Below are 13,272 nucleotides of genomic sequence, written 5' to 3' on the forward strand. Positions count from 1 at the left end.
ATGGCGTGGAATGACAACAGGTGTAACAAGCAGTGTCTTCCTAGTTAATAATCTACAAATGAATGAAGACTGTTGTAAAGTTGGTGGAGTCAGTTCCATCTGAGGGCATGCATTATAAATGAACAGTTTCTACACTCTGACAGATCTGTCTCCATAGAAAGAAAATTTATGTAGATGGGACAATGTCACTGGACATGAACAAACTTCCTTGGGTTGTGAAACAAGACAACTGTGTTGCTGTGTAGGGAGTCGAGAAGCAATGGTGATGACCTGCATGGACAAGAAGTCTGTGCCATTAATAGGGCCTGGATCTTTATGCACTAAAACACTTAAAATATACGCTAAAAAGCGGGAAAATATGCACCAAAAATAAAACAATATGCACTTAAGAAACAGGACACTTTATTCCGACTCACCTATTTACATGTATCATTCACTGCAGAAAGTAGCATCACAATAGGCAACTAGAAGTCTTTCAATGTTTTCTGGAGACAGACTATGTCTATTGTCCATCAAAATGAGTTTATAGGCTGAGAATGATTTTTCTACATCAACTGATGTGATTGGACAGTATTTATACACTGGCGCCGAAGGTTCGGAACATTCATCTGGCAAAGATACCCTAATTCCACTCAAGTACTGACTAATCGACTGAATCTTTTTTAGTCCTGGGTTCAATTTCAACACCTTTTCTAACATGCATTTAATCTTCTCTCCAATTTCGCCCGGAGTGGAATTCAGTGAACAAGTTGGAATGAGTTCAAGTGAGTCGTGAAGGAGTGCACCGCAAGATTCTAAGCCCTCAGTGGCTTTTGACGCTATAGAAAAATGTGCATGGATAAAATTCACATCTTGATAAACAGTATCACTTCCAAACGCCACTTTTGCTTCACGGACACATGCATACTCATCTTCAAGTTTTGTAACTACTTCTTTTACTTGATTGAAATTCTTCTGATAAAATGAAACTGCGGATAACCATGTCCCCCACCTAGTTAGGACTGGTTCAAGTGGCAAAAGGACACAAGCTGGTGCTTTCAGAAACAGCTTTTTCCCGCTTGCAATTAAATCGTTAACAGCTGGAATCTGTGCTCATATTTTTTCTGCAATATGGTGTAATCCATGCGCTAAACATGTTACATGTATAAGATTTGGATAAAATACTTGCTGCTTTGCTACTTTCAACCTATAGGAAGCTGCATCTGTGAGTAAAACAAGCACCTTATAACAATTATTCTCAGTTTCAGATGGCCATAGTAGTCGCAGAGAATCATTCACAAATCTTGCTATTTTGCTATGGTTGGTTTTCTCTAGTACTTTGCAATCAAGAAGATGAGGTTTGCCAGGTTTATCTGGATGTAGCGTACCAACTACGAAATTTGCTATGTATCGGCCACATAAATCAGTTGTCTCATCCACCGATATCAGACACAGTTCCCTTCGATGTCAGAACGGATTGACTACAGAGTAGATTCATACAACAAAGGTAGATAATTTTTTCTAAGAGTTGATTCATCTGGGATTTTTTGAAGTACACAATATTTCTCCAGAAATGATCGAAGAACTGGATTGCTTAATTTATTCCATGGAATGTTGCTGCATACTAAAGCCTTACGAAGATGGGCTGAAAATGTATTAACGGAGGATTTGGCTTTGACCTGTGTAAGAAGTAGTTGTTGTGGTGTGCTGTTCTTCTTCCCCTTCTTTGCCGCAATATGTGCAGTAATTCTTGAGTGCTGTTCAAGTTGAAATTTCTTTTCACATTTTACTTCCTTTGCGCACACCTGGCAGTACATCATGACACCATCTGTTGAATAGTCACTATTACCCGACACCCACCGAATTTTTAAATATCTACTGCTGCACTTTTCTTTAGGCATTATCAGTACACGAAAATAATCAAAATAATCTATAATCAAATGGACTATTTCCACATCCTAGGATTTTTGCCTGTATTGATATGTGGAAAATAAAGGAAATGAATGAATGAATGACTGAACGAACACTTTTTTGATGCAGACTATTAAAGTAAAGAGTAACACATTAACTGAAGAGACTTCTCTCAAGACCAACCCTCTCATGCTACTGTCTGCTGTGATGGTCAATGGAATGCAGGAAAATCACAAATCCCTTTCGAAATAGCCAAGCTACCTGCTTGTATTGTAAGTGGTAAAAGTGCCGTTACTCAGAGAGTTGAGAATAGCAATTGGCAAAGCATGTCCAAAACACACGCAAAACCGATTTTGTTAGAGAATATTGAAATTATCCTTAATTCTAAACATATATGCAGAAATATGCTCTTGTGTTTAGAATATGCAATAACGACCAAAACCCCTCAAAATAAGCATTTGCATATGTGCATATGCATTTTCAAAAAATCTGGGCCCTAGTCATTAATTTATACATTTCACAGTGAAGCCATGATTGCAGTGTCCAGCAGAGGAAGATAAGTAAATAAATCCAGAGACATACAGGAATACAATTTTCAGCATTGGAGTGCTTGATTCAGAAGCTCAAAAACTGCAGCCATATGGAATTGGGAGAAAGAGATGCACAAAATAGCACATAAAGCTATCAAAAGGCTGCTAAATATTTTGATATATAATACATGTGTGCTATACAGAGAAAACCAAAACAAAAAATTTGGACAATCTTGCTTGTAGACTTCAGCTAATAAAAGATGTATTTGAAGCACATATGGAATTTTTATAACCTCCTTTTCCTAGAAGACTGTTGAAAGCACCAGCACTTGATAGAATGATAGCAAGACATTTTACACAGAGGATGTCTCCATCTGAATAGGCAGCAAAGCTGATGAAATGGTGTGCAGTTTACTTCAAGACAAGTGGAAGAAGAAAAGAACTTCCTTTTGATGTATGGAATGTGGAATAGGTTTGTACTTTGAGGACTGTTTTAAGATTGATGACTACAGAGCTGTTTTTTAATATTTAAAAATAATTATGCAGCATGAAACTTTAGACCTTTTATAACATTCTAGAAAAGTTCATAAAATAATGTTTTTAATTTCTACAGTACAAAATATAGAGAAATGTCTTGCAACAAGATAATTTAACTACAGCTGAAGGGTACAGCTATAGTAAGGGTTTAAATGCTGACTTAATGGGTTTAATCTTTTGTATTTATGATCCACATGATATCAGTGTGAAGCAAGTGCTTTAATTCGTGTATATCTTGAGACTAATAATATGTGGAAAATCTGGTTTATGATACCATATTTTTCTGTTTGCATTCTGGATAATTTGAAATATTGATCATTCTGATATTTTGTTTTTATTTAGGTTAATATGGTATTTGTGTTTCTGAATTTAAGGTATAGTGACCCACATAATATCATATTGAAGACATTAGTAAAACCAGTTCCAGCATATGAAAATTGGGTTGAATGTCAAACAGTTGAAGAGCTAGAAGCCATTCAACTCAATCAGAATGCTCTGCACATGGAATCATTGTCAATCCGTGAGCGGATCTTGGGCACTCATAATCCAGAGGTGCCCCATCCAGTTATTTTCCGAGGTGCTGTATTTGCTGACAATGCACGGTTTGATCGTTGTATTGAATTGTGGCTGCATGCTTTACATCTTCGACAACTCAACAAAGTATCAGTTGTCAAGGATCTCCTTCGATTTGCACAGGTAACTGTTAAAGAAATATGATGTATATTAGATCATAATTCTTGATTGCTAAAGAATTCTTAACATGCTATGAACATGATGACAGGAAAGTTAAGAGCGTACCATTGTATTAATCAGTTTGAATTATAGGTAGAGGTTTAAAACAGAGGCACTATATTCTGTGCATTGGTGCACTTTGGTTGATATTGTGACATGATACTGAAAAAACAGAATCTTGGAAGTGTCACAGAGGCATCCATTGCTATGCAACAGCTTGTTGAAGCATGTTTCTGCAGCAGGCCAATGTAAAGCAGCATGCCAGAGCCAGCAATGGTGAGCTGACAATGTTAGAACACACTGAGGAGTCCCCATTATTGTAACCAAGCAAGGGTGATATAACAGATTGTGAAATGGTAACAGATGTTTAATGTGTGTAATTATTTATAAATAAGATGATTCAGTGTCCAGTTACTAATCCAAATCCTGTGTATATTCACAGTCGCATGACAGTATATTACAAGAAGGATCCTTTACACTTAATGATTAGAGACCACAAGCATTCCAGGATTCAGACTGGCTGCCATTTGTGTAATATCAAATATCAAGTATCATAGATTGCTGTATGGTGAGAGGTAAACCAGTCAGTTTTAGTCATTCATATCATCTGCCTTTTCAGTGGTTTTGTAACTTAAAATGATTCTTTTTTTTTTCGTGTAAATGAAATGTTTCAGATGGTTATTTAATTTACTGACATTTTACTCTCCTTTTAAATATGGATGACCAAGGACTGAAACATCATACTTTGCACAGACAAGCTAGATACTTAGTCTTTAATTCTTCACCTATTTGAGGCAAGAGGCGGAGGTCATTTTCTGCATTGAGCCAAATCATAAGAATCGACTGTCAATATTTGGTATAACAGTGTTTGATTCTAGTCAGTTATGTGTAAAATATATGAGCTGCTGTACTGAACACAAAACATCACTTACTAAAGACTAAAGAATAAAACATTCCCTAGAACTCAAGTGTTATTTGTGTGAAAGAAGGAATCTCTAGTTCAAGGTATACAGTAAGAGAAACAAGCCTCAGATTCAAAATACAAAGTGCGTACTTGTTGCAGCAGAGAAAGAACTGTGGTAAGCAGTGCAGTGCAGTGCAATGCAGTATGTATATTGGCTCCCAGAACTGAGAAAATATTTTGAAAGTTAATATGCAGAAATGCTGTGGAGTAAGTTGTGTGGAATGAAGAGGCCAGGTCAGTATTACTAAGAGAGACAGTGCACATGTGGTTAGGTGTGTGCAGGGAACATTGGTGCTTGGCAGTTCTTCAGCAGCTGCCCAGGACTTCAAGCATGAAGTTTTAATGGCTTACTGACATTTATATTTGAAGTCATTTGAAGTAACATGCTAGAATCGTATATGGGATGTACACAGTATGAATCTAGACTGGGATACTGATTATTCTGAAAGATTATGTTCTTCGGTCTGTTTATGAATTGGCTGAGATAGTACCTTCACATAGACAAGACTGTGACTGCATCCTTTCACATTCTTACCAACTCAGCATTCATGCATATCTTCCTCAGTTCAAGCTGTATAATCTCTGCTGTTGGAACAGTGGCCAAATCACTTAATTCTCAGTATTTGTTTCAGGTATTCTCTCAGATGATCCATGTTGGGGTAGATTTAACATTTTCTCAAGTTGAGGATGTTTTAGCAGCATCTGTTCTGGAACTAGAAAGGAACAAAGAGAAGATTGCAAACCCTGGTCCTAAAGATGATGTAGAGCAAGTAATGGTGAGCTTCAGAATTTGCATGAATCAACATTTTGTGTGTTGCTACAAACATTAACATGTACATATTGTGACATGTAGGGAGTTATGCATGATGAAAATAATGGGTTCTAGTTCGGATGATTGGATTTATTAGCACTTTGGTTACATTGTCTGTCTTAATTACAATTAATACAGCGCTGTCACTGATTTAACACACTTTACAGTTCACCGTTGCACATGCACGAGGATTCTCAGTTTCCACTAGTCGTCTCTAGCAACGGATCTCAACACAGAAATTAACGCTTCAGATCTCTATGAAGTCTTCTTGCTCTTGTCTTTAATCTCTCTGGAACTTCTAAACTAAAAATCCTTCTGGACTCACTCCTCCAGCTTACAACTTACTCATAACTGCTGTACTCAAGCTTATTGTTATCTTGTTTTCGTGCTTCTGCCACTACTACTCAGTTATAACTCGTAACTCCCATGAACGAATTATGTCACATGTATTGCCACGGAGTGGACATGGACCTACAGTAAATGCGTATCATGTGATCACTATCCAGCCAGTCTCTTGGCATGTTGGTCAGATCTACAGCAAACATGTCATGTGGTCTCTACCCAGTGTTGTGTGACATAATTGTGGACACGGAAAACACAGCTTCCTCTATTGTTGCATGTTGGACCATGTTTACAGAGCTGTTGACTGGCAGTGTTATCACACCTGTTTCTTTGTTTCCTCCTCAAGGCTGCTCAACCTGAGTAGCCTAACAGTGTATCACTGTTCCTTCATTCTGAGGTTTCTGCTTGTGACATCTCGCTTTCCTTTGCATTGCTCTTTTCTTTTTTTTCTGTGGTGTTCATTCTGCAACTGCTACCACTGCTCCATCCTTAAGGCCAGCTCGTCCCAGGCAGTTTCTGTATAAGGTTCCAGTTAGTGCAGTTCTCACCTTCATTCAAAGATTTTCCTTGTTTTTCTCTTCTTTTTCCAACGGTGGGGAAAAGGTATCCTGAGTATTCGGTGCCCTCACCTCTGCAGCTGGTATTCCATGTGCAGCCTCTTTTCTGCTTTAGAGGGAGCCAACCCATCCATAATGTCCAGTCCATCATTCTTCATAACCCGCTGGACATCATGGTTACTCGATTCATGAACTCGAGTCCGAAACCCTTGCTGTCGAACTCCTCTTATGTCCTCTTGATCTTGAAACGCAGCTGCTGTCTATTGCCTGGGTTCTTTATTCACTTGTTGCCTCGTAGCTGCTGTCTTAAAGCCTCTCTTCCTTATGCCATTGTTGCATTCTGGTCCATTCCAGCATCTCTTCCCGAATATTCATCCTTTCCAGGTTTCTTCCACCCAATTGTCCTGGTCATATCTCTTGTGATCGTGTCCCCTGCACCATGCCACTTTTGCATGACGGGTTGTCCTCCTGCTGTCTGGCCAGTTCCTTCTGAAGCTCACCATTTTGTCATGCGCCATATTACTGCTGCACAATGGGACTCCTTTCTGCAGGCGGCAGCCAACTTCCTCTGGGATCCACAATTTCCTCGGCTCAGTTCCTTTGGCCCTCCGCGTCGCCCTACAGCTAGCTTCTGGCCCCTGTCTGCTTACTGCAGCACATTCCTTAGGGACCTCCCAGTTTCAGCCTCAGACTCCATTTCTTCAGGATTTCATTTCGCTCACTCCTCGTTCAGCCTGCTTCTGTTTTCACCAGCAATCCGGTTTGGAAGCTACAGAATGAAACTGTATTTCCATTGTTTATTTAATGTGTTCTTGGTTGCCTCTTATTTCTTGTTTTATTTCTTCTCATGGTTTCTCTGACAGCCTCCATTATGGAGACTAGTGAACCTATCTGCCTCTTCATCATTTCTTGCATTTTCCTTGGGTGGCGTCCATCTTGGTGTTCATTTCGACTAGCATGGCTTTCAGGAATTCCATGTTTTCCATTTTTGTCGGATGGCACTATAAAGTAAATCTTTGTTCCAATGCTCGATCACTTCAGTGTAATCCATCCCATTTCTTATTCCAGTCGTCACATGTATCAGTGATTGAGAGATGGGTTTGGATTAGTAATTGCATTTATTGTGTAACTACGAGTCATAACTACAATGAATTATGACCAGGGCCCAGATTTTGATGACCTAAAAATATTTTAAAAATGACTGAAAAAATCCAGAAAATGACCAAAAATCCAGAAAAATTATCTAAAAGTTAAAAAAAGACTGCCTTCACTAGTTTATTCCCAGTAACAGATCTTAAGAATGGTGATTCTTCAGGTTCTGTGCTCACATCATTACTGTCTGGCAAATATCCCACAGCTGAACTCATTGCTTCAACTAACTCCCAGCTGGCGGCCATCTCACACCAACCTCCTTGTCTTCTCGTCACAGACTGACAAGTGACTACTGCTCAGTTGGTGTCCTCATTATATAAACCCTTAGTATGGACTGCGTAAAAAACACTGTTTCCAACATTTCCTTCATTGTTGAGCTTGGACTTGTTACTGTTCGATCCCGTTTGTGTTGCAGTCGCTACTTAGCTCTGCATGCTACAGGCAACAATATGTACTTTTCGTAATGTTATGTATTGCTACTAACGCTAAGAAGTGTAACTTATAACGTCATATGTTGCTACAGATAGTAACATCTACGGCTTACAGTGCCATGTCTTGCTCCAGACAGTAGTATATACAACTTTTAGTGTTCTGTGTTGTTAGAAACAGTAACATGTATGTTTGAACATCCTGTTACATTGATTGATTACTTACTTGTGTATTATTTATGTACATATCAGACATGTTCATATGGCTGTGTGATATGACTGATGTAATGTGACTTTCATGTTTCATTCATTTGTTCCCAGTACTATCACAACATATTTTGGCCATATATGGCCATCATCACGTATATTATATGTCATAAGTTGTTTCACTATGTTGTCTGTCCTTTTCTTAAGTGAAGCACTAATTAAAATTTAATGTTACATTTGAAAGTAGGAAGTTAAAAATTCAAATGTTAAAAACATGATTAAAGCTGAAGTATGTAAGCTTTTCCAGGCTTTTCTCAGAGGCTGAATAATATGGCTGATTTACACACACTTCATCACTCGCTGTTACATGCACACACACACACACACTAGTCCTCTCCTGGTAATGCAATTAAAATACAGGAACTAGCACTTCACATCACTCCATATATCTCTGCACCACAGCACACACACAGTCATCTAAATCACACTTGACATCATCACAGGCCGACCTCCTGTATTCTTCTGTATTCCTGGTTCCTCTTCACTTGCTTCCTCCACTAGGCCCTTTACTCTTTTGGAATTCCATTTCTCCTATAAACTCTCCATCAGACTAGCAGAAAACGCACCATGCTTCCCTATTGCATAATCGCCTTGTTTACAGAGGCGTTTCTAGGCAACACTGTCAAGAGATGTTTACTGCAACGCTGCATAGCAACAGCGCAGTGCAACTGGGCTTGGCTCAGCTTCGTTGGGCTCGGCACGGCACGTTATGGAGAAACACTGCTTTCCGTATTTTTGCATAATATCTGTGTTTATGGATTTCTGTGGCTCAACGATTCCTGCATGGTGTACATACGCCACAACATTATAACATGATTGAATGACTATAGACGGTTTGAATTGGTAATCAGATTTACTGAACAGTTGCAGATTGTAACTACAAATAACTGTGACAGTCTCACTGAGTTAGACTTTCCAAAGATTACTGTAACTACAGCATACATAAATTCTCAGTCTTCACTAGCTGTTGCTTGGTAGTGGCTTCAACTGCAAGCGTAAACGTTCGCCTTCCTCTGGGTTCCTGAACTGTCCTGAGCCTCAGCTACCAGTTTCTCACTTCTCACAACTTTAACTCTCAAGTGACTCAATAACAACTGAATCTCGAGTGCTTGTTCCCCAGGGTGGACCACACAGAAAACACTGCTTCCAACAGATCATCAGTTGTGTGACTGCTGTCATGCCTCTTGTACCGAACCATTGCCTAGGAACGGGCATGTTTGCAGAACTATTCCTTAGCAATGGCTGTCTCTGCTGACTTCAAAATCCAGGCTTTCAGCAGACATACCACATTATTTTAGTTCTTTGAATTTTAATTGTAAATGGTGATTCACTCGGTAAACAGATAGTACAGTGAGAAAGCATATGACATGTAATATATCTGAAGATGGCTGTATGTGTGGCCAAATTATGTTGACTTTATAACAAAATCAAATGAATGAAATCTGTCAATGTGGCAGTAACCATGTAGTCATTTAAACATTCATGAAAGTTACATAAATAATCAGCAAGGTGCTGAAATATAATATTATGTGCATGCTACTGTTTGTAGCAATATATGGCATTACAAGTTCTACATATTTTTAAACCCATTATTCAAGGGCCAGTAACTGCAAGAGAAGTTGATATACAATAGTTGCACCAGTCATTGAACCTGTACAAGACCCTTTTCATTCACCATCACAAACACCCCATACAAAAAACTAGACAATGACACAGCTCACTACACCTGATACCTAAATACAGGGTGGCGCATGAAGTGATCCAGTATTTGATCTATTAATAATATCTGTATTTCACTCATAGTACTAGAAGCAGACATACAGAAAGAAAGACCATTGCGTGGAGATTTATCTTCTGTGAATCAAGTGCTCAGTATGACCACCATTACTTCTGGCAATTTTTCAACACTGTGATGTTGATTGCTCAATGGCACATATCCTCAGTTATCGCGTTGCAGGCCTGAATGATTAGTGCTCTCAATTTATTATTGTTTGTGGCTTTTTCAGAAAAATCTTTTCCTTAAGGAAACCCCAAAGAAATAGTCACATGGGTTTAAATCAGGACTGTTCGGGTGGCCATTTCTGTCCACATGCAAAACGGCTAGGAAATTGGTTTGAGATGTCATGTAAGTTGAAAGTGTCATGCAGAAAGTCCAAGAGAACATTTGCTGTGTGAAGCCTGGCTCCATTCTGCACGAACCACTGAGCCTGTAATGGCAAACCTGTAGCAAGAAGATGAGGCACAGAAGTGTTGTGCAGCATGCTTAAGTAGCGCTCGCTGTTCACTGCCTCTTCAAAGAAAATTGACCCTAGCGGTCCATAACTTAAGAAAGTGATCCACACTGTAATACTTAGTGCACGTGCAACTTCTCATGAATCACATATGGATTCTGTGATGCCAAAAATCGCAAATTTTATTTATTAACCAAACCATCCATGTGGAAGTGTGCCAAATTATTGAATGAAACCTCATAATTCTGAGCCCATTCAGCAAATGCCATCCTTTGATGTTCGTTTTGAACTGTTAAGTTTAGGCACCACTGTCATTTTGTATGAATGCAAATTCAGATCACTTCAATATTCATTGTACTGATCATTTGGATGTCCCTAGTTGTGTTGCAGCCTTCCTTGTTGACTTAGTGGGGCTTGTTTGCAGCGCCACTCTGACAGCGTCAATGTTCTCCGGAGAACACACAGATGAACGCCGGCATCATTTCCTCTCCAACACTGAACCATCATTATTAAACTGGTTATAAAGTTTATGAATTTTCTGAATGAAGGTGCCCATTACATTTGAAAATGGATATGAAACTGCCTCTATGTGAGCACAACACATCTAGCTTCAGTAAAGTACAGCATTATTTTTATGCAGTGTTCTGCAGACAATCATCCTTTGTTAGCCATCATGAGCAGGAACAGCATGACACTAGCTCACTTAGGAAGAGTAAAAACTAATTTCCATGATCTGCTGTAAGTGTTACTATGTTACAAAACATTGTTCAATTCTTGGGTGAATAATTAATACTAAATCAAATACTGGATCATATTGTGCACCACTTTGTACAATGATTGCATAACCTCCAGAAGGAAAACATGGTTTATTATCTTCTTTAGTTTTAATTTCAACTTCAGCTAGTGCATCATGTGGTAAGAGGAATATGCAGTGAAACAACTTACACCATAATATGTCTGGATATGGCCATTTGTAGTCTAAACTGATGTATTGATAACAAGAAAAAATGAATGAAATATTAAAGTGTAGCAGTAACCTTGCAGTTCAATAAATAAGATTGAAATAAAAAAGCAAGCAAGTAACATATACAGCTTTTAATGCCATGTGTTGCTACAAACATTAGTGTGTACAGCTTCTAGTATTATGTCTTGTTACAAACAGGCTAAAAGCAGTAACTATAGAGATTGTAATGCTGTGTTCTGCTACAAACAGCAAAGTATACAGCTTTTAATACCATTGGTCACTATAAACAGCAACATTTACAGATTGCAGCATCATGTATTCTGCATACAATAACATATACAGGTTGTGTACATAATAACATGTGTTTCTACAAACAGTAATGTATAAATTATAATCTCATGTGTTGCTGGGAGGCATTATGTACCCCAGAGACAACAGAAACTTTTTCTAATAAGTCTATTCAACCTGGAAGTCTCTAAATTTCTCGAAGTTGGTCAGTGTTTTAAGTCCATGGAGAAAGTTGCTAGGGCTTGAAGTGATGAGCCTTATAGAGCAAAATAATTCTGTCATTCAACTACTGTTCAGACAGACTTTGTATGCCAGAATTTCTTGCACCAGCAATGTGACATGTGTTGCAATGCAAGGCAACACCAGTAGAGAGATGACATTTGAATAGAAAAGCCACCCACTACCATTTGTATGCTATGTAATATTTAATTAACTCTGCCATATAGGGTCTTCATTGGCCAGTAGTTATAGGGCTGATCAGAAGTCAGAAGGTCCCTGCTTAATGCAGTCTTAAAGTTCATCAACATGTCCACAAAACACACCACATCCAAAGTCATCTCACTCCAGTTCAGCTCCCTACACCATTTCTCTCTAAGATGAATTCATTTATTTTCTTTATTCCCATAAGTGCCTTGGGCTCCCATATGGTCTGTTCACTCTACAGTTTCAAACAAAACTTTATATGTTTCTCAGCTCTCTGTAGCCTAGGTTATAATCCTTTTGTTACAGGAGGAATTGGAGAGTAATGTAACAACAGTCCTATACATTTTAGTTATAATTACGAAACTCATGAAGTTCTGTACGAAAAAAGAAGAATTTCATGTTAACCGTCTAGTCTTCCGTTTGAATCAGTTGGAAGTTGCTATGAGAGATGGTCAGACGCTACTGCATTTGTGTGTTAATGCTGACACACCTGTTGATGATTTTCACACCAATGATGTATGCAAGTGAGTATTCATGTGGGCCTAACAGAGAAATATATACAAAAACACTGTGAAATTAGTTCCAGCCAATCATAATTAACTAACTCCATGGAGCTGAGAACTTTTTGAGAAGCTGCCATTCACTCAGTTACTCAACTTTCCCAACATCTTATGGAACCCAGAGGTACATTACTGTGTTCACTGGAGCCTGCCACTGGTCCCTATTATAACTGCTCTTCTCTTCATGCCTTCGGTGATGTAGCTTTGGTTGTAGTTGTTGAATGCCGCGTGGTCTTAGAACTATGTTAAAGTGCCAAGAATGGCTTGAGGGTAGAAAAAGGGAATAATATTCAGGGTGTGAGCATGGGATTCTCTTTAGTGCTTAATGAGCCTTGCTCTGATGAGAGAGGGTTTACTAAAGAAGTCACTGGATCAAACGTTGCTGATGAAACTGTTGAACTTGATTTATTGTCCACCACACTACATGATTTTACAAATTAGTAACTCTAGGTCGTCAGTACAACTGTTCTGGTACACAACACTTGTTGAGAATCGTGGACTCAGTGAGACGCGGTAACATGCATTGCCAGTAATGTTGCCCACGGTGATGTAACAGCATAGGAGCTGCTATGTAACAGGCCAGTACCCCCCCCCCC

At 38.8% G+C, this 13,272-nt stretch overlaps 1 protein-coding gene across 4 annotated transcripts in view; it reads left to right on the plus strand.

Moving 5' to 3' along the window:
* Positions 1-13,272, plus strand: part of LOC111866073 (protein fem-1 homolog B) — a 90,598-nt gene that overhangs the window by 38,037 nt on the left and 39,289 nt on the right. For all 4 annotated transcript variants that reach the window (XR_002843088.2, XR_004513181.1, XR_004513182.1 and 1 more), the window contains exons 5-7: positions 3,332-3,653; positions 5,286-5,429; positions 12,423-12,640. Coding sequence is in view for 1 of the 4 variants with exons in the window: in XM_023854635.2 (XP_023710403.1) it covers positions 3,332-3,653; positions 5,286-5,429; positions 12,423-12,640 (684 nt within the window). In the remaining 3 variants the exon portion in view is untranslated. The remainder of the gene's footprint in view (positions 1-3,331; positions 3,654-5,285; positions 5,430-12,422; positions 12,641-13,272) is intronic.

Source organism: Cryptotermes secundus, unplaced genomic scaffold (assembly GCF_002891405.2).
Source record: "Cryptotermes secundus unplaced genomic scaffold, Csec_1.0 scaffold318, whole genome shotgun sequence".
In the NCBI taxonomy this organism is placed as follows: Eukaryota; Metazoa; Arthropoda; class Insecta; order Blattodea; family Kalotermitidae; genus Cryptotermes; species Cryptotermes secundus.